At 47.0% G+C, this 23177-nt stretch overlaps 1 protein-coding gene across 7 annotated transcripts in view; it reads left to right on the forward strand.

Moving 5' to 3' along the window:
- The window catches only part of CTBP1 (C-terminal binding protein 1), a 291189-nt gene that overhangs the window by 261531 nt on the left and 6481 nt on the right, over positions 1–23177 (forward strand). For all 7 annotated transcript variants that reach the window (XM_040419242.1, XM_040419240.1, XM_040419245.1 and 4 more), the window contains 4 exons: positions 11950–12164; positions 19238–19368; positions 19823–19950; positions 20448–20565. In XM_040419242.1, coding sequence (XP_040275176.1) covers positions 11950–12164; positions 19238–19368; positions 19823–19950; positions 20448–20565 — 592 coding nt within the window. The remainder of the gene's footprint in view (positions 1–11949; positions 12165–19237; positions 19369–19822; positions 19951–20447; positions 20566–23177) is intronic.

Raw genomic sequence — 23177 nt, forward strand, 5'->3', positions numbered from 1 at the left:
GCTGCAGCTGGGCACTGATGGCTAGGAGGGGGAGTGGGGGAGCTGATGGCAGTGGGGGGAGCGGGTGGCATTGGGGGAGCAACTGATGACATAAGGGAGCTGGTGGCATTGGAGGGGGAGCTGATGGCTGTGGGAGGGGGAGCAACTGATGACTTGGGGGAGCTGGTGGCATTGGAGGGGGAGCTGATGGCACTGGGTGGAGGAGAGCTGAAGGCACTGGGGGAGTGGAGCTGATGGCACTGGGGTGGGGGAGAGCTGAAGGCACTGGGGTGGGGGAGAGCTGAAGGCACTGGGGTGAGGGAGAGCTGAAGGCACTGGGGTGGGGGAGAGCTGAAGGCACTGGGGTGGGGGAGAGCTGAAGGCACTGGGGTGGGGGAGAGCTAATGGCACTGGGGTGGGGGAGAGCTGAAGGCACTGGGGTGGGGGAGAGCTGAAGGCACTGGGGTGAGGGAGAGCTGAAGGCACTGGGGTGGGGGAGAGCTGAAGGCACTGGGGTGGGGGAGAGCTGAAGGCACTGGGGTGGGGGAGAGCTAATGGCACTGGGGTGGGGGAGAGCTGAAGGCACTGGGGTGGGGGAGAGCTGAAGGCACTAGGGTGGGGGAGAGCTGAAGTCACTGGGGTGGGGGAGAGCTGAAGGCACTGGGGTGGGGGAGAGCTGAAGGCACTGGGGTGGGTGAGAGCTAATGGCACTGGGGTGGGGGAGAGCTGAAGGCACTGGGGTGGGGGAGAGCTGAAGGCACTGGGGGAGTGGAGCTGATGGCACTGGGGTGGGGGAGTGGAGCTGATGGCCCTGGGGTGGGGGAGAGCTGAAGGCACTGGGGTGGGGGAGAGCTGAAGGCACTTGGGTGGGGGAGAGCTGAAGGCACTGGGGTGGGGGTGGGGGAGAGCTGAAGGCACTGGGGTGGGGGTGGGGGAGAGCTGAAGGCACTGGGGTGGGGGTGGGGAAGAGCTGAAGGCACTGGGGTGGGGGAGTGGAGCTGATGGCACTGGGGTGGGGGAGTGGAGCTGATGGCCCTGGGGTAGGGGAGTGGAGCTGATGGCACTGGGGTGTGGGAGAGCTGGTGAGACTGGGGTGGAGGAGAGCTGGTGAGACTGGGGTGGAGGAGAGCTGATGGCACTGGGGTGGGGGAGTGGAGCTGATGGGACTGGGGTGGGGGAGAGCTGAAGGCACTGGGGGAGTGGAGCTGAAGGCACTGGGGGAATGGAGCTGAAGGCACTGGGGGAATGGAGCTGATGGCACTGGGGAGAACTGATGCACTTGGGGGAACGAAGGGTGTTAGGGACGGATGGCCGGGGGTCTGAGTTTTTATAAAGAAAAACAGTCTATTGATTAATTTTTTCTTATTAGAGTACTCGATTAATTGTAAAAATAATCGGTAGAATACTCGATTACTAAAATAATTGTTTACTGCAGCCGTACACCCCTTGTTTTAGGACATGCAACTCTGTTGGGACTCATAACGACCATATGAACATGGTTCCTGTTCGAATCATCTCAGCAGGGTTTTATGACATCTCTCGCTGTCTTCATTCCTCTCTTATCTTCGGCTGACCATCCAGGTGGTGGCAGAGTGGGCGCCCTTCAGCTCTTCCACTTGTAATTGTTTGCCCATTTAGGTGGCACATGGGGAGTCTGCCATCTATTCAACTGCTCAGATCACACCACAGGTCGCCCACATAGTTCACAAATGGTACGTTGCTGCTCTGATGGTCCAAAAAATTAACTTTGAAGCCATATGCATGTGCCCAGGGGTGTTATCTATTGCTGCAAGTGCCCGGGCCCCTAGGCATTACTCTGTGATAACTCCTCACCTGTCTGGCTGTAAGCCAGCCTAGTATGTTCCTGTCGCCCGGGGGCCCGGGAATCTGCAGCAATAGACAATGCCCCTGGGCACTTACAAGCTCATTTGCATATGGTTTCAAAGTCAGAGCAGCAGACAAAGCAATAAAAGGTACCATTTGTGAACTCTGCATGCGAGCTACAGTGTGATTTCAGCAGATAAACAAAGTATATGACACTCCCTTTAAGTTGAACATTAACCAAAACGACTAATTTTGACTATTTCTGCCATATAACGGCCATTAATTCATGTCATGTGTTTTCGTGCAGATGACTGATTCCCGTCTCTCCAGCTTCATGATCTTTTGGCTAATTTAAGCTTTCTAGCTGTGTGACCACAATTAAAATGTGCATATTATCATGTTTTCAAATGAATGAGTAATACTTGTGAATACTGAATGTGTGTTTTTTGACCTTTTTTGTATTTTTTTATTTCTTTTTTATCTTCACACATTTGTGAATTGCGTTTTATTTCATGCATTTTTTCACGTGGTTATTTTAGTGGAGGGAGGGCCCTCCGTCAGAGGCTTATCACCCACTAGAACAAAGGGTCAGACATGTTGAAATCCGACATCCCCGATCTCTCTTTAAAGTCTAGGGACAGTCATACATATTAGGTAAGCCCGTTTACATCTGCCTAAATTACCCATACATGGCCAGGTTCACCTCTGTGTTGTGAATTCCGCCACTCTGTTCCACTCAGCGTATCCGACACATATGCCGGATTTTGGCCAGACAAAAATAATACACACTTTTTTTCACCTGACCAAAAGCCGGCATATGTGCCGTAAAACAGCCGGATCCCATTATAGTGAATGGGAAATCGGCGGTGCACGGTGGTATCCGGCTATGCCGAATACAGTGGACTCAAGCAGTATGTGCCTCTGACTGAGTTTACAACACAGATGTGAACGGGACCTTACAATCTATGAGATAAAAAGTGCTAGTTTTGGACAGTGGTCCGGCCATCTTAACACAATGGGGCAGTAGATATAAAGCTGCATGAGCCGTCACTAGCCGATATCTGCAGAGCTTCTGAGTAGAGATGAGCGAACTTCTGTTTTAAGTTCGGCGTCTAAAGTTCGGCTTCCGGTTGGCGGAGGATCCCGATATGGATTCCGAATTCCGTTGTGGTCCGTGGTAGCGGAATCAATAATGGCCATTATTGATTCCGCTACCACGGACCACAACGGAATTCGGAATCCATATCGGGATCCTCCGCTAACCGGAAGCCGAACTTTAGACGCCGAACTTAAAACAGAAGTTCGCTCATCTCTACTCCTGAGTGCATGGAGTGTGGTGGATACTGATGGATGATGGAGCAGGATGGGGTGAAAGGAGAAGAGTTTTTTTTTTTTGTCGGGGATGTGATGGGCCACTCTAACAAGATGTGGTTTTAGGGAGCGCCTAAAACTGTAGGAGTTGGGAACTAACCTAATTTCTTAGGGTAGGGCATTCCAGAAAACTGGTGCAGCTCAGGAGAAGTCTTGGAGACAGGAGTGAGAGGTTCGAATTATTGTGGAAGTCATTTGTAAGAAATTTGCAGAGTTTAGAGCATGGGTAGGGTGGTAGACCGAGATGAGGGACGAGATGTAGAGGGGTGCCACACTGTGGAGAGTTTTGTGGGTGAGAACAAGCAGTTCAATCCTATACTGTATGGTAGGGCTGCACGATATATCGCAAAAATAATCGAATCGCGATAATCGGCAAATGCGATATGGCGATTCGGCCGACCAGAAAATGCCGCGATTATATATGAAGGGGCCCCTATTGATAAAATGTCCTCTGTCCTATTGATAACAGGTCCAGCCTCTGTACTCACTTTCACGATGAATGCACTGCAGAGAGCGGGAGCGAGCGAGGCGGCCAGCCGGCCGGCGCGTGACTGACGTCACTTAATTCAGGAAGCAGGAGCGTGACTAAGTGGGAGGAGCGTAACAGTGACGTCAGTCACGCGCCGGCCGGCTCGCTCGCTGCCGCTCTCTGCTGTGTGAGTGCATTCATAGTGAAAGTACAGAGGCTGGCCATTCTATGAATAGGAGAGTTATGTGCGCAGTTTAGGACACATGAGGGGACACATAGGGCCATGAGGGGGACCAGCATAAGATGCTATATGTGTGTCTTATGCTGGCCCCCCTCATGGCCCCATGTGTCATAGCACACATCCCCTATAACAGTGCCATCCACAGGTCCCCCATAAGTGTTCTCCGCAGATCCCCCATAACAGTGTCCTCCACAGATCCCCCACATAACCGCGTCCTCCACAGATCCCCCACATAACAGCGTCCTCCACAGATCCCCCACATAACAGCGTCCTCCACAGATTCCCCCACATAACAGTGTCCTCCACAGGTCCCCCATAAGTGCCCTCCACAGATCCCCCACATAACAGCATCATCCACAGATCCCCCATAACAGCGTCCTCCACAGATCCCCCACATAAGTGTCCTCCACAGATCCCCCACATAACAGCGTCCTCCACAGATCCCCCATAACAGCGTCCTCCACAGATCCCCCATAAGTGTCCTCCACAGATCCCCCACATAACAGCGTCATCCACAGATCCCCCACATAACAGCGTCCTCCACAGATCCCCCATAAGTGTCCTCCACAGATCCCCCACATAACAGCGTCCTCCACAGATCCCCCCCATAAGTGTCCTCCACAGATCCCCCACATAACAGCGTCCTCCACAGATCCCCCACATAACAGCGTCCTCCACAGATCCCCCATAAGTGTCCTCCACAGATCCCCCACATAACAGCGTCCTCCACAGATCCCCCACATAACAGCGTCATCCACAGATCCCCCACATAACAGCGTCCTCCACAGATCCCCCATAAGTGTCCTCCACAGATCCCCCACATAACAGCGTCCTCCCCAGATCTCCCACATAACATCGTCCTCCCCAGATCCCCCACATAACAGCGTCCTCCACAGATCCCCCACATAACAGCGTCCTCCACAGATCCCCCACATAACAGCGTCCTCCACAGATCCCCCACATAACAGCGTCCTCCACAGATCCCCCACATAACAGCGTCCTCCACAGATCCCCCACAACACAGCGTCATCCACAGATCCCCCACATAACAGCGTCCTCCACAGATCCCCCACATAACAGCGTCCTCCACAGATCCCCCACATAACAGCGCCATCCGCAGATCCCCCACATAACAGCGCCATCCACAGATCCCCCACATAACAGCGTCATCCACAGATCCCCCACATAACATCGTCCTCCACAGATCCCCCACATAACTATGTCATACCCAGCCGCGTCAGCGGCTCATATGGGAAAATCCAAGCAAATAGACCTCTAGCACAATTCCCTTAAAATATCGCATCGCACATCGTTATCGCAATTTTTAGGGCCCTAATCGCAATCGCACAAAATTCCCATATCGTGCAGCCCTTACTGTATGGGAACCAGTGCAGTGACTGGCACAGAGGGGAGGCATCGGAGTAGCGGTTAGACAGATAGTTGAGCCTGGTAGTTGCGTTTAGGATAGAGGAGAGAGTCTGGTGAGGGGGAGACCAGTTAGTAATGAGTTTAAAGTAAGGGCTCATGCACGCAAACGTATTTTTGGTCCACATTAAATCCTCATTTTTTGCGGCTCGCATGTGGACCCATTCAATCCAATGTCCGCATCTGTATGTCCGTTCCATGACATCCGCAAAAATATAGAACATGTCCTAATCTTGTCCGCATTACGGACAAGGATAGGACTGTTCTGTTATGGGCCGGACGTTCCATTCCTCAAAATTCAGAACGTACATGGCTGGTATCCGTGTTTTGCGGATCTGCAATTTGCGGACTACAAATCAGGCTATGGTCTTGTGCACGAGCCCTAATCAAGTCGCATTTCAGTTTTTTCCAAAGTAAGAAAAGGGCGGATTATAGAGATGTTTGGCGTAGGCAGCATGAGCAGGCGAGTGATTGAATATAGGGGTGAAGGAGAGATCAGTGTCAAACATAACACCGGGCGTGCTGCCTAGGCGTCATGGTAGTGCCACACACTCTGAGGGAGAGATCCGGTATAGGTGGGTTAGTAGACGGGGAAAGACGAGAAGTAAAATTTTTGAGAGGTTCATTTTCAGATAGAGTGTGGTCATGATGTTAGAGACAGCGGACAGACAGTCATGGATGTTCTGTAATACAGCCAGGGTGATGTCAGGGGATGAAGTGTATAGTTGGGTGTCATCAGCCTAGAGATGGTACTGAAAACCAAATCTACTGGTAGTCTGTCCAGTAGGGGCTGTATAGAGAGAAAAGAGGATAAGACCTAGGACTGAACCCTGAGGAACTTCAACAGCAAGAGGGAGAGGGGAGGTAGAGCCAGCAAATTACGCCCTGAAGGAGGGGTCAAAGAGAGAAGAGAACCAGGAGAGAGTGGTGTCCTTTAGGCCAGTAGATTGGACCATGTATGAAATGCGGCAGAGAGATCCAGAAGAATGAGTAGAGAGTAGTCACTGTTGCATTTAGCTGTCAGAAGGTCATTTGTCACTTTGGTGGCATATTCTGTAGAATATAGAGTTTGGAGACCAGATTGTAAGGGGTTGAGGAGAGAGTTAGCGATGAGGTAGTGGATGAGATATAGACCAGGCATTCCAGTAGTTCTTGTTATCGTGGATCTGTTGTGGACTATAATAAAAATGTTAAAGTCAAGATTTTGTGGTGTAAAGCGTGGTTATTTTTTATTGTAATGGTTAGTAGATGAGGACTCTTGTTAATTTGATCTTTTAAATTGGATGAATACTAATATCCTTCCAAATTAAAGGGGTTTTCCAGCCTGAAAAAAAATGATATTTTTTTTCTTTTTTGGCTTTTTTGTAACCTTAGTAGCCTAGATTTACTATGACTGCACCATTGAGAAGATTTCACTCTTTGTATGCTAAATTAGTGGCGAAAATTGGTCAGATTATGGCACGCAACACATTTGCGGCATAATTTGCAACTTTTTGAGCTTCTGGTCTCTTTAAAAAAGTGATGTGAAAAGGGGCAGGGGCTGAGGGTACTGAATTTACTATGATTTATGCCAGGTATAAATTGTAGCTGAAATCTACTTCAGCTCCTAGCTGGCACTTTTTCAGGGGGCTTGTCCTTTCTGCTGCAGCTGGTGGCAGTTGAAGGATGGAACTGAGCATGATGTATGTCAACCTCAGTGAGCAGGACAGAGAATTAAGAAAAAGGGCAAACAGCAGGTGGCGCTATACACATAGATTTCAGTGAATAACTCGATGGCTATACAAAATTTTTAATTACATGCAATTATAAAAGTATTCAGATCCATGGATTGGTTTGAAAAATTTAGAATATTTTTCGTGAGACGAATCCTTTGCTTACACACAGCATATTCCTCATAAAGGGGCTTATTCTACAAACACCCTCTTGCCCCTGTATAGATGTATAGTCATAGCATCTACAGACATATGAGGCACCACCTGTAGATGACGGGGGGGCTCTTTAAGGCGACCAACGTGAACTCACAGGGGTGAGTTACTTTTCACCTACTTTCTCGCCTGGCACAGAATATTACGCCTTGGGCATAACTGCAAGTTTTATCTAAACTTTTTCCCTTCACTTTGAAGGAACAGCTTGGGCAATTTTGTCTGCTGCGGTCCAATTCCTGGGTCCAATGGAAATCATAGCATGTGCGTGAATAATGCAGTAGCCAAAACCTGTCAGGTCGGGTTCTGCATCTGCTTTTATTGGTGTCCAAGCTGTAATGGAAAATTTGGCACAACAAATTAAATCTTAACCGGGGAGTTTGACGCTGCCAAGTTTCAACAGCAACCGTCTTGATGCCTATTCTCCAGCACTAACTAGATATTTCATGTTGCCAGCACATTGGGAAAAACACAAATTAAACAGAAAATTAGAGATGTTTAAAAAAAAAATTGAGTTTTCACTTCAGTATCCATCACTCCATGTGTATAGAGTGCAGGTCTGGAGTATAATACAGGATGTAACTCAGGATCAGTACAGGATAAGTAATGTATGTACACAGTGACTCCACCAGCAGAATAGTGAGTGCAGCTCTGGAGTATAATACAGGATGTAACTCAGGATCAGTACAGGATAAGTAATGTATGTACGTACGCAGTGACTGCACCAGCAGAATAGTGAGTGCAGCTCTGGAGTATAATACAGGATTTAACTCAGGATCAGTACAGGATAAGTAATGTATGTACACAGTGACAGCACCAGCAGAATAGTGAGTGCAGCTCTGGAGTATAATACAGGATGTAACTCAGGATCAGTACAGGATAAGTAATGTTATGTATGTATGTATGCAGTGACTCCACCAGCAGAATAGTAAATACAGCTCTGGAGTATAATACATGATGTAACTCAGGATCAGTACAGGATAAGTAATGTAATGTATGTAGACAGTGACTGCACCAGCAGAATAGTGAGTGCAGCTCTGGAGTATAATACAGGATGTAACTCAGGATCAGTACAGGATACGTAATGTAATGTATGTACACAGTTACTACCAGCAGAATAGTGAGTGCAGCTCTGGAGTATAATACAGGATGTAACTCAGGATCAGTACAGGATAAGTAATGTAATGTATATACACAGTGACTCCACCAGCAGAATAGTGAGTGCAGCTCTGGAGTATAATACAGGATGTAACTCAGGATCAGTACAGGATAAGTAATGTATGTACACAGTGACAGCACCAGCAGAATAGTGAGTGCAGCTCTGGAGTATAATACAGGATGTAACTCAGGATCAGTACAGGATAAGTAATGTTATGTATGTATGTATGCAGTGACTCCACCAGCAGAATAGTAAATACAGCTCTGGAGTATAATACATGATGTAACTCAGGATCAGTACAGGATAAGTAATGTAATGTATGTAGACAGTGACTGCACCAGCAGAATAGTGAGTGCAGCTCTGGAGTATAATACAGGATGTAACTCAGGATCAGTACAGGATAAGTAATGTAATGTATGTACACAGTTACTACCAGCAGAATAGTGAGTGCAGCTCTGGAGTATAATACAGGATATAACTCAGGATCAGTACAGGATAAGTAATGTATGTACACAGTGACTGCACCAGCAGAATAATAAGTGCAGCTCTGTAGTATAATACCGGATGTAACTCAGGATCAGTACAGGATAAGTAATGTAATGTATGTACACAGTTACTACCAGCAGAATAGTGAGTGCAGCTCTGGAGTATAATACAGGATGTAACTCAGGATCAGTACAGGATAAGTAATGTAATGTATGTACGCAGTGACTGCACCAGCAGAATAGTGAGTGCAGCTCTGGAGTATTGAATACAGGATATAACTCAGGATCAGTACAGGATATGTAATGTATGTACGCAGGGACTCCACCAGCAGAATAGTGAGTGCAGCTCTGGAGTATAATACATGATGTAACTCAGGATCAGTACAGGATAAGTAATGTAATGTACCGTATGTACGCAGTGACTGCACCAGCAGAATAGTGAGTGCAGCTCTGGAGTATTGAATACTGGATGTAACTCAGGATCAGTACAGGATGCATGTACCTACTTACTCTACTTTTTATAGATATTATTACTGCTTAGATAATTGTACTCTGTAAGGCTATGACAAAATCATTCTCAACTAATTCATCTAATAGAAACTTGCTAAAGGTTTATGGTTTGTTTAGTTAAATTGAAAACTATACTAATATCCAGTATAAGATCTTCAGTCCATGATTCACTGAGATCTGCCTTTTAAAGGCCGCTAACAATAGTAGCTGTAATGATGGAGGACCCTCCTTCCCCTGCATTTCATGGACCACCCATTGATTAGAATGGACCCTGTGTAGTACTCACTCTCCCCTCTAGAGGTGCTGCAGGAGAATTCACATGTTGCTGAGTTCCCCCACAAAGGGCAGCGGTTCCCAACCTGTGGTCAGTTTATTGTTGGGCTACTTTTCTAACAAAGAGATGTCCTAAAGTGGACAGTCCCTTTTAAATCGCTCCTGGGTATTATTCCTGTGTTGTGTGAAATGTCCTCATTACTGTGTCCTCTATGGACCGCATTACTTTCCGTACCCGTTCAGACCTGGAGATTTTCCTTTTTAAATGAAGTATTTTTGCAAAGCAAGACCTTAAGCCAAGTGAAAAAAAAAGAGAAGTAATCCATGGGAAGGGAGTGGTGATGGAGGGTGGTGGATTTTTACCAGGTGTCCGATTTCCACAGGATTGTCTGGCTTTGTCTGTTCCAGATGACTTAAAGGCCCTCCCGCCACGCCTCGGTTTAATGCGTTTTGTGCCAAGATCCTGTCCTGCAGCCCTGATTGTGGAGCCTGCAGGGGAGAAATTCCCAGCGTTGCATAGCTATAACGGTCTATTGACAGAACTGATGATTCAATATTACCGCGCCGCCAAGTAGTGAGAGGCCGCTACAGTCCCTCATGTCAGCGGTTTAAAAAAGTGCAGGTTATGTATGTACCTTACCTGCTTCTTATCATTGGAGATAAAGTGGTGATCATGGGGGCGGGGGATGTTGAGCTTTGTACCAGAGCTGTAAAGAGACTAAAAACGTAATTGGCGCATCATCTGAGACTAATTTAGATTAAAGGAATACTCCAGGAGATATGTGTAGCATAGGGCTTACAAGGGTTTTAATATTGGTCTATCCTCAGTATCGACACCCTGCACCTCTGTCCATCAGGGGAAATCGGCTCCAGAACTGCACCGCTCCGTCCATTGTGTAGTGGACAGAGCTGATGACGTGAATGGGGACAGCGTTGCAGTTACCAGCTCTGCCCACTACATAACGGACGGCGCTGTGTAGTTCTGGCGCCGACAACAACTGATCGTCGGGGTTATAGGGTGTCAGACTCCCACCGATCAGATATTCCTGAGGATTCCTGGAACGCCCCTTTATAAGGAGTCGCGCTTTATCCCCTCAGGCTCTGCACTCAGTGGAGCACCGTGCATCCGTTTTTACTGAAGAATTCCTTTTAGGCCTCAAGCCCACGACTGTATTTTGCATCTCTGTCAGATCCATATATTTTTGCGGATTGCACACGGACCTGTTAATTTTTACGGGTCCACAAATTCAAAAAGAACGGACAGCGCCATCCCATGTACTGTCTGCATCTGTATGTCCATTCCGCAAATTATATAGACATGTTTTATTCTTGTCCATGTTGTGTCCATGAATGGTCATGTCTAGGGACATCAGTGGGGAAAAATGCGGATTGCACAAGGAAGGTGTCCAAATTGGTGGATCCTTGGTCTTCGGAGAAAAATATGGACATAGAGGCCTAAAGGAAATGTATCACCTATATATTCTTCACTTACTAAAACCAGATAGTCAAACATACTCCTTTTTTTGTTTTCGTTCTGTTTTTTGTTTTTTTACGTGATTATGGAGGCAACCATATTGCCTGTGTTGGTGTTGACATCATTTTGAGTGAGGCTTTACAGCAGCCGCATAGAGACAGGAGGAGTTCTTTGATTTCTATGGGAGAGTGTCGTGGGCATGCTCTATGAGGTTATTGTACAGAGAGGGGAAGGGGATAAGCTATGACACTTATTTATTGTGAATGGTGGTGTTGTCTCCCTGCCTGTGATGATGAGATGACTGCTGAAAAGTGCTCATTCCAGGACATGATTTCTCTAGATGTTAGACACGTGGCCCGTGTGAAAAGAGCAAGATTTTAGGATTTTGTGTCATTAAAAAATGTTAAATATAAAAAAGCAATAGTTTTGAGGAAAAACTAATGCCAGGTTCACTTTGCTGGCCCTTTAACCTTCATTTAAAGGGCCTTTTTGATGGCATGGCGTATCTCCCTGAGAACAAAAGGAATGGACATGTTGAAATCCAGCTGTCCGATCCTTATCACCCCCAACATCTGTCTATTTAGATGTTTGGCCAGTCTCGTCCAGCAGTAATCTACTGGAGAACATTGAGGATCTAGATGACTCCTGGTGCTTCATGGTTTTATGGTGGTCTCCATCTATCCTTCTTCTGTCCATTCGTTGCTCCTGATGCTACCACTTGGTCAAGAGTTTATAGGCTGAAGTTTGCTTGGACATCTGTAGGTGTGTATATTTGTTATCTACAGCGCATTTATACATCCGTGGTCTTCTATTGCAGGACGGGTCGGTCAAGCAGTTGCTCTGAGGGCAAAGACTTTTGGTTTCAATGTCATTTTCTACGACCCTTACCTGTCGGATGGGGTGGAGCGAGCCCTGGGTCTGCAGAGGGTCAGCACTCTCCAGGATCTGCTGTTTCATAGTGACTGTGTAACTCTGCACTGCAGCTTAAATGAGCACAACCATCATCTGATCAATGACTTCACCATCAAGCAGGTAGGTGCCGGCCACTTACAGTGGGGGTGATGTGAGGGACTGATAGATGCTGTTTACGTATTGTGCATGTTCCTCTCCAGATGATTGAAATATATATTTCCCCGTTGTATAAGGGTATGTTCCACACGGGGCAGATACTCCGTCGTGGAATCATAGGGGGATATTCCGCACAGGGTTGTAAACCTGCAGCATGTCTGTGTATGCCGTGGATTTCCCTGCAGATTTCACCTTCTGCAGATTGGTTGTGGATTTTTCTTGCTGACTTTGCCTCCCTTGTGGACGTATCCTATAAGTATCATTCCTTTCCTCTGTTGGGTCATTTAATGTGTAAAAATGTGGTAAGGTAATAACCTTCCTAACCTGATTTCTGATTAGTGGGATCTCTTATGTCCTTTGGAGAATGTCCCTTTGCCTTCACCTTTCGTTTGGGTGAGCTTGAGGACCCTGCCGTAGGTGGAACTTAACTGCTGCACCCCATTGCCGTGGGTGGAACTAAACTATTGCACCCCATTGCCGTGGGTGGAACTAAACTGCTGCACCCCATTGCCGTGGGTGGAACTAAACTATTGCACCCCATTGCCCTGGGTGGAACTAAACTGCTGCACCCCATTGCCGTGGGTGGAACTAAACTGCTGCACCCCATTGCCGTGGGTGGAACTAAACTGCTGCACCCCATTGCCATGGGTGGAACTAAACTGCTGCACCCCATTGCTATGGGTGGAACTAAACTGCTGCACCCCATTGCCATGGGTGGAACTAAACTGTTGCCTCTTATTGCCATGGGTGGAACTAAACTGCTGCACCCCATTGCCATGGGTGGAACTAAACTGCTGCACCCCATTGCCGTGGGTGGATCTAAACTGCGGCACCCCATTGCCGTGGGTGGAACTAAACTGCTGCACCCCATTGCCGTCGGCGGAACTAAACTGCTGCACCCCATTGCCGTGGGTGAAAATAAACTGCTGCACCCCATTGCCGTGGGTGAAAATAAACTGCTGCACCCCATTGCCGTGGGTGAAAATAAACTGCTGCACCCCATTGCCGTGGGTGAAAATAAACTGCTGCACCCCATTGCCGTGGGTGAAAATAAACTGCTGCACCCCATTGCCGTGGGTGAAAATAAACTGCTGCACCCCATTGCCGTGGGTGAAAATAAACTGCTGCACCCCATTGCCATGGGTGGAAATAAACTGCTGCACCCCATTGCCGTGGGTGGAAATAAACTGCTGCACCCCATTGCCGTGGGTGGAAATAAACTGCTGCATGCCACTGCCATGGGGGAGGGGACGCCAGATCTGCTACCCTTTTTGCCATTTGCGACTCCAGACATAGCTGTGCCACCACCATGGGGGTCGCTGGGTATACTGTACTACTGCGTTGGGTAACCAGGCACTGGCAGCTTATCGCCATGTTGGACGCTAGGCTGTCAGGATGATGACTACAGTCACACTCAAACAGGGATAGTACAGCCCTCAAACTGCCCGGACCCACTATCCCTACCTACTTGCACGATCACCCTAGGCAGTGACCCACAACTGGACGACGGTCTCTGCGCTGCAATATGTAAACGGAGACACACAAACAGGGACAGACAAACACCAAGAGAGTCATTGTACAGAAAAAGGGTCAAAAGCCAGTCAGACAAAACACGACATGTAACGCCAGAGGCAAACGAGAAAACCAAAATACTCCAGAAATTTAGGCCCCTTTCACACTGGCGAGTATTCCGCGCGGATGCGACGCGTGAGGTGAACGCATTGCACCCGCACTGAATCCGGACCCATTCATTTCTATGGGGCTGTGCACATGAGCAGTGATTTTCACGCATCACTTGTGCGTTGTGTGAAAATCGCAGCATGCTCCTCTTTGTGCGTTTTTCACGTAACGCAGGCTCCATAGAAATGAATGGGGTTGCATGAAAATCGCAAACATCCGCAAGCAAGTGTGGATGCGGTGCGATTTTCACGCACTGTTGCTAGGAGACGATCGGGATGGAGACCCGATCATTATTATTTTCCCTTATAGCCTTGTTATAAGGCAAAATAATACTTATAAAATAAAACTCAGCTTAAAGGGAACCTGTCACCTGGATTTTGTGTATAGAGCTGAGGACATGGGTTGCTAGATGGCCGCTAGCACATCCGCAATACCCAGTCCCCATAGCTCTGTGTGCTTTTATTGTGTAAAAAAACCGATTTGATACATATGCAAATTAACCTGAGATGAGTCCTGTCCCTGAGATGAGTCACGTACAGGACTCATCTCACGTTAATTTGCATATGTATCAAATCGGTTTTTTTACACAATAAAAGCACACAGAGCTATGGGGACTGGGTATTGCGGATGTGCTAGCGGCCATCTAGCAACCCATGTCCTCAGCTCTATACACAAAATCCCGGTGACAGGTTCCCTTTAATCCACCTTGATCGCGCAGCCGGCATCTCTTCTGTCTTCAACTTTGCTGATTGCAGGAAAAGGACCTGTGGTGACGTCACTCCGGTCATCACATGATCTTTTACCATGGTGATGGACCATGTGATGACCAGAGTGACGTCACCACAGGTCCTTTTCCTGCAATCACCAAAGAAGAAGACAGAAGAGATGCCGGCTGCGCGATCAAGTGGATTAAGGTGAGTTAAAAAAATTTTATTTTTTTTTTAACCCCTCCAGCGCTATTGTACTGTGCATTCTGTATTCAGAATGCTATTATTTTCCCTTATAACCATGTTATAAGGGGAAATAATACAATCTACAGAACACCGATCCCAAGCCCGAACTTCTGTGAAGAAGTTCGGGTTTGGGTACCAAACATGCGCGATTTTTCTCACGCGAGTGCAAAGCGCATTACAATGTTTTGCACTCTCGCTGAAAAATCGTGCATGTTCCCGCACCTTTTCCCGCAACGCCCGCGTGAAAGAGGCCTTAGAACCAGGAGATCAATAAGATACCAAACGCCAGAAGCCAAAACTGTAGTCACAAAGCTAAATCCAGAAATCCAAAGCCAGGAGAGTCTTCAGTAATGCAAGGAGCCAGAGGATAAGATGCCGCCCGCACCCTTACGTTTGGGAGCCCCAGCGCACCTTGTCATTGGCCCAGGGGTCCAAGGGGGAACCATAACAGAGGCCCCGACACCGCTTTGTCATGGGAAATCCAGTTTGCATCCTTTCTCGGAATTCCCATTGTAAGGATGTTTTGGAGAATTGCATTTCACAAAGCGAGGTGGAGGAAGTGACCGTTCCGCCGGTGAGTCCGCCGCCCCCCCCCCCCCCCCCCCCCCCCAATAATCCGGCGGAGCAGAATCTTACTTTTTTTTTTTTTATAAAATGCTCCGTTTTTTGCGTAGTGATTTGTTTGCAGATGTATGACGGCTCCGGCGGCACGCCCTCGTCTGCCAGCGCTCCCGCAGGAGCCCACGTTCAGGCAGATATTTAAAGCGTGTGTAATATCATTGCTTCTAGGAATAAATATGTCATCCGCCGCGCACAGCAAGACGCTAATGAGACGGGGAAGAAATAAACACACACAGTAATGTCTGAACCAGACGCCCCACCACGGACGGTGGGACGGAAGTTTATTAACTCAGCTGAACGCTACAGCACATTCGTACACGTCGCTGTAATCTGCTGCCTACATGGGGGGGGGGGCGACCATCTCCTGATGTGTCCTGGATACGTACCAGTCGCGATCTCCGACAACCATGGAAAGATCAAACCCCTTTGGCACCGCTCAGAGATTTCTGTCACTGAAAGGGCAAAATAATGTTTTATCAGTGTTGTTGGTCTTTAGCTTCTTCATCCTCTGGCCATGCTGGGAGTTGTAGTTGTAGAACAGCTAGAAGGCTGGTTGGCGATCACCGGTTTTTTAGTATCGGAGATCTGAGCAGTGTCAAAGGGCTTTGATCTGTGGTCTCGATCCGCCGCTCTATAGAAGGATCAGACGCCTTTCTCACTGCACAGAGATTTCTGATCGCAGATAATCTACCAACAGTCTGAGGGCTCGTTCACACGACCGTGCCGCTTTTTTGTGGTCCGCAGATTGCGGATCCGCAAAAAACGGATGCCGCCCGTGTGCCTTCCGCAATTTGCGGAAAGGAGCAGGAGACCCATTATAGAAATGCCTATTCTTGTCCGCAAAACAGACAAGAATAGGGCAGGACTCATCATTTTTGCGGGGTCGCGGAACGGAGCAACAGATGCAAACAGCTCGCACAGTGCTGTCCGCATCTTTTACGGACCCATTGAAATGAATGGTTCCGTATACGGAACGCAGAAAACGGCCCGTATACGGAACGCAAAATACGGCCCTAAGGCCTCATGCACACAACTGTGCTGTGTTTTTTGCGGTCCGCAAATTGCGGAACGGAACAAGCACCCATAATAGAAATGCCTATTCTTGACCGCAAAACGGACAAGAATAGAACATGTTCCGTTTTTTTTTTGTGAGGCCACAGAATGGAGCACCGGATGTAGACCGCACGCGGAGTGCTGTCCGCATCTTTTGCGGCCCCATTAAAGTGAATAGGTCCGCACCTGAGCTGCAAAAAATGCGGCTCAGATGTGGACCAAAACAACGTTGCTGCGCGCGAGGCCAATTAGGGCTCGTTCACACTAATGTGTGAAGCCCGTGCTGTGGACCGCAATTTGCGGTCCGCAATGCACGGGCAACGTCCGTGGGGCAGGCGCATGGGAATAGCAGACCCATTCACTTGAATGGGTCCGCGATCCCTCCGTTCCGCAAAAAGTTCTATCTTTTTGCGGTGCGGAAGACCGGAAACGGAACCCCAGGAAGCACTCCGTAAATGTTCCGTTCCGCATCTCCGGATTTGCGGACCCATTGAAATGAATGGGTCCGCATCTGTGATGCGGAATGGTGCCCGTGTATTGCGGATCCACAAATGCGGTCCGCAATACGGAAACGGGCAGCACACGTTCGTGTGAATGAGCCCTTAAGCCAGTGATCACCATTTTACGGCTCTCCAGCTGTTTCAGAACTGCATCTCCCAGTACGCTCTGACTGTACAGAGCGCCTTCATCCTAGAAATCAGCTGTGGTCCGAGATCACGCAGTTCGCCAATGTCTGCTTCAGTGGGGGGTACTGCGGGTTCAGTATTTGAAACAGCACCAATCGTGCCCAAAGGCTGTGTCTGGTATTGCAGCTCTCACATCACTATTGCTGAGTAACGTAATGGCGTCTCACTGCTGCCCCCTGTTGGGGAACGGTATGGTTCCAGGCACACTGCACCTGCTCTACAGGAAAATTCTTTCACCTCCCAGAATGTGAAAGTGGCAGCGGATATTGGAATCCCAGTTAGATGCAGTGTTGTCAGAGCCACATGGCAGAATTCTGATTGCAGCTCTGGAGTATAAGCTCTGCTGTAACTCACGATCAGTTAAGCAGTGTAATTATATACGCCATTGTGCATATTCCTGTGGGTACTACTTTACCTTTGTAAGATGTCAGGGGCGGCTCTGCTACATCAGTTTATATCCATTAGCGCTGACAAATCCACATATCTGCAGGTTAAAAATAACCGAGGAAGTCAATAATTGAAGCACTACAGCTGTATACTGCAGGCCTGGCCTCCAAGGAGGAGGTAGGTAGCCATGAAATCTCCATGAGACTGCCCCATCTTGTCTGATGCTGACCCTTTTAAGGGGGTGGGGGGTTCCCAATAAATTAATTTACATTGTATCAGCAGCCAGCTCTTTCTGTAACCCATAGACTAGAAAGGAGAGAGGCCAAGACTGTGTTCACACCTCGTGATTTGAATATGTCCAGAAAGCTTCCAAGCATATCCATAGGGCGCTATACCATCCTCCTAGCATAAGACGCCCCATATGTGCTAGAATACCATTTTTAGTGTATGCATAGGGCGCTATACCCTCTTGGCATAAGACGCCCCGGTATGTGCTAGACTACAATTTTTAGTGTATGCATAGGGCGCTATACCATCCTCTTGGCATAAGACGGCCTGGTATGTGCTAGAATACCATTTTTAGTGTATGCATAGGGCGCTATACCCTCTTGGCATAAGACGCCCCGGTATGTGCTAGACTACAATTTTTAGTGTATGCATAGGGCGCTATACCATCCTCTTGGCATAAGACGGCCTGGTATGTGCTAGAATACCATTTTTAGTCTACTGCACTGTATACAGCTTTTTAAATGGGGGTTCAGTGGGCGACATTTGCTTCTGTTTGCATATATCCAGGAATAGTCCCAAAGTACCCTCCCTCTCGAGACCCCTATAAATACACAAGTCCACATTATTCTACATGCCGCCATAGACTGTCAGAATCTTTAACTGGTCACGTTCTGAATTTCAGAGTTTTTCTATTTCGTCCCGTTTGCCCGGTGTACCCGTTATGTACGATGCATCTTAGCTGAGCGGGGACGACACTTTATTTTTCCCCGACTATCTGCCCACTTCGTGTCACTGCTCCACACTTGAGTTTCTGACGGCCCTCTTGCTCCCTCTAGTGGTCACATGCCGTAATTCTTGCATTGGCGTCTCGTGATTTCGATGGTGTGTAGCAGGGCATTCTGAGAGGTATCCCTTTTGTAGCAATTTCTATAACCGACCTATAGTGTTGTTTAAGGCACAGATCGCATCCAGAGCTGCGTACAAAATTCAGCAGTTTTTCTGTTGGCGGCTGGACGTTCTTCCACGTCGTCTGCCCTTCTTTCTATACATTTTTGTCTCTGTTCTTGAATTGTGTTATTGCTCGCAGTCATACTTTTGGAGAATGGATAAAGGAATCAGCACTGGGCCAAATCTTTCTGCCACTTTTCCCATTATTGGGGCCTGAGGCAACGCTCCAGCCTTCCTCAGTTGCTGCTCCTGGTGGTAGTGCTACCCCCTCCCAATTATTTTTGCAGCAGCAGCGCTTCAGGCACCCTCGCCAAAAACTAGTGCAGGTGGCAAAGCTCCCAACCTTACTGGCACCACTGCCAGTACTGTTACCAACCCCACCGGTGCCAACGGAAATGTCAGGGCCGTTTCGTGATCTAAGTAAGGGGCTTTTGGTCTGATGGAGTTGTGGAGGTCTCTGAACCCTGGATGTCTTCTACAGATGAGGCAAGGAGCATTCCTGGTGAACACAGCCCGGGGAGGCCTGGTGGACGAGAAGGCGCTAGCACAAGCCTTGAAGGAGGGGAGGATACGAGGAGCCGCGTTAGACGTCCATGAATCAGAACCCTTCAGGTACCGTGCACATGTGACAAGGGATATGCTGTCAGACCATTCTGTATATGGGCTGTAGTCGGGAGGTTTATCCTCAGCAACCAGGCGGCGTTAACTTACTCAGATTAAAGGGGTTGTCTAATTTTACTCATTGATGGCATATCCCACCTCTGGGACTCGCACCTGTCTCCATAGAAATGAATGGAGGGTGGTTGTGCATGCACCTGAGCCCCCCCCCCCCCCCCTACTTACTTCAGGGGTCCCACTACAGTCTAAGGCAGGGATCAGCAACCTCTGGCACTCCAGGTGTTGTGAAACTACATCTCCCATCATGCACACTTGCTTGGCTGTTATCTGAACTCCCACAGACGTATCTACGCGTAAGGCTATGGAGAGCGTTTACCTCTCAGGCCATGATGTACGACAGGGTTATTAGTGAATTTTCCACAGGTCACGGGGTCCTTATGTTTTTCAGCTTTTCCCAAGGTCCATTGAAAGACGCACCGAACCTCATCTGCACGCCACACGCAGCTTGGTACAGTGAACAGGCTTCCATAGAGATGAGGGAAGAGGCCGCCCGGGAGATCCGCCGAGCCATTACAGGTAAGGGGACCCACCTTAGACGAGGACAAGCGGCTTCCAAGCATGTTGGTGTCCACGGTGCAGACTGTATGCCTTCACCCATTGCACTGTCCTAATATTCCCCCGCGGTCTGGTTTGGTGCAGGCATTAGTGGAGATGGAAAGATGTACATATCATTGAACAGTTCCAGTCTGTATTACGATACCCTGTTTCCCTCTCACACAACCATTTAGTCAATTGAACAAATTCTGTCTGCCTGCTGCCACCACTAGGGGGAGCTCACTGCATAGGGATCTATACAGCGCTCTTTGAACTCTATCATCACACCGTTTGCAGTGAGCTCCTCCTAATGGCAGCAGGATTTAGACTGCATATATTGAATAATCATTTCAGGGAGGATACAAGATGCTGGAAAAGTGACAATGACTGCTCTGAGATGTAGCTGCTATCGGAATAGGTGTCTTTTTAAAAAAAAATAATAATAATTTTAGTACCTCATATTTTTTTTTCGTTCTCAGGGCGTATTCCCGACAGCCTGAAAAACTGCGTTAATAAGGATCACCTAACCGCAGCGACACATTGGGCCAGTATGGACCCCGGGGTGGTTCATCCAGAACTGAACGGAGCTGCGTACAGGTAAGAGCTCTGCTAGACCGAGGCTGATACAAGCACTGCCTTGGGTCGGCATGTAAGCGCTCGAGAGGAATATTGAGCAAAATGGCTCCTTAACGGGTATCTGATCTAGGTCAACTGCCGCCATTTTCTAGGTCTAGGTAGATCTAATGCAAGGGGGAAAATAAAGCGGCCCCTGATGTGTGCTCGAGGGAATGTGTCCCATTAATCGCTGCTGACAAGTATGGAAGGTGACCACATCTGTTACATAAGGTTTCCAGGAACTTCAAATTTTCTGCTTGCTGTCAGTGAATGGAATTATTGCTGCTTTATATCCAGAGGCTGAAAACTGTGCGCTGCTGATACACTACACTAAGGCCCCCATGCACACGACCGTGTCCGTTTTGTGGTCCGCAAATCGCGGATGTGCAAAATACACAGAGCAGTCTGCATTTTATTTGCGGACCCGTTTTTTCCAATGGGTCCATGATCCGCATTTGGCTGACAAAGTCTATCTTTTTGTGGAACGCTTTCTGCACCATATGTCCGCTCTGCAAGATGATAGCGCATGTCTTCTACTTGTCCGCAAAATGCAGGCCGCTGACCCATTGAAGGCAATGGGTCTGAAAAAATGCAAATGTGACACGGACCGCAAAACGGCTATGGTTGTTTTCATGGGGCCTAAATGGAATGTCGACCTTTTAAGAATTCTTTTTTTTTTTTTTAGATCCGACGTACTGTGCTGCTACTTTTATACCCTCATATCACGGATTTTATATCGTTTTTGTGATGTTTTTCTGCGCTTTTTGTGCCCTTATTCTGACATCCATAGGGCTTGTGAGGGGGAGGGGGAGCTGTAGATCTTAGTGGTACCATTTTGGGGTACATACCAATTGGTGTTAGTTTTTTTATAGATTTTTTTTGACCTCTTAATAAATAAGGCGCATTTTTAATCATTCTGCTGTGTGAAATAAATCCGCCACTAGGCGTATAGAAAGTTGAAGAGCGTTGTGTTATACGAGACGTAGGATTACATAAGGTGTGGAGTTTTGGCTTGTGCTAGTTGTGCAGGAATGGCATGTCGCCGTTTTGCGGACAAGGATAGGCATTGTTACAATGGATCCGCAAAAAAAACGGATGTCATCTGGTTTCTTTTTTTTTTTTGCGGACCGCAAAACACATACGGTCCTGTGAATGTAGCCTTAATATATACCTGGCTCGTGGGTCCATATACAGTTCTGTATGTGTGGGTTAGCCATTTATTGCTTATTCTATCTGTTCCCCCATGATAACACTTCTTGCTCTTGTGCTGTGGTAAATAGTATGACGCCCAATGCCCCTGTAAAAACTGCCAGCGGAATTTCTTCTTGCCAGCTTAAACTAAAGCGGTTTCATGATTGTTTTACATAAGGATTCAGCATGGCACCGACCGAGACTTGTAGAGCCTCCTCCCAATGGAAGTGTTCATGATTATGGAAAACCACTGCAGTGCACAATGTCACCTCTAGATGGTGCTGCTGTTTCTATCAGCTGTGCAGTGTTGTAATAGTGTCTTCTATCTATTATCTATTATCTATCTATCTATTATCTATCTATTATCTATCTATCTAATATCTATCTATTATCTATCTATTATCTATCTATTATCTATTATCTATTATCTATCTATCTATATATCTATTATCTATCTATCTATCTATCTATCTATCTATCTATTATCTATCTATCTATTATCTATCTATTATCTATCTATCTATTATCTATCTATTATCTATCTATCTATCTATTATCTATCTATTATCTATCTATCTATTATCTATCTATTATCTATCTATTATCTATCTATCTATCTATTATCTATCTATTATCTATTATCTATCTATCTATTATCTATCTATCTATTATCTATCTATTATCTATCTATCTATCTTCTATCTATCTATTATCTATCTATTATCTATCTATCTATTATCTATCTATTATCTATCTATTATCTATCTATCTATTATCTATTATCTATCTATCTATTATCTATCTATTATCTATCTATCTATCTATTATCTATTATCTATTTATTATCTATTATCTATTTATTATCTATTATCTATTTATTATCTATTATCTATTTATTATCTATTATCTATCTATCTATCTATTATCTATCTATCTCCTATCTATCTATCGATCTATCTATTACATTCATCTATCTATCTAATATCTATCAATCTCCTATCTATCTAATATTTTTCTATCCTTCCTCTATAAACTTCTGCTGTGTCTTATATTCTCTTATTAATAGCAATGTGACTATAATCAGTAAGTGATCCCCCTTTCATCACACGGGAACCTGTAGTACCAGTCATGGCTGTATGTGTATGGACATCATTGTACTGTCCATTAAAGGGCATCTGTCAGCAGTTTTGTCCCTATGACACCGGCCGGCCCGTTACATGTGCAGTTGGCAGCTGAAGACATCTGTGTTGGTCCTATGTTCATATGTGCCCGCACTGCTGAGAAAAATGAGGTTTTGTTATATGCAAATGAGCCTCTAGGAGCAACGGGGGCGTTACCATTACACCTAGAGGCACCGCTCTCTCTGCAACTGCTGCGCCCTCTGCACTGTAATTGACAGAGAC

This window comes from Bufo bufo, chromosome 2, assembly GCF_905171765.1.
Source record: "Bufo bufo chromosome 2, aBufBuf1.1, whole genome shotgun sequence".
NCBI lineage: Eukaryota > Metazoa > Chordata > Amphibia > Anura > Bufonidae > Bufo > Bufo bufo.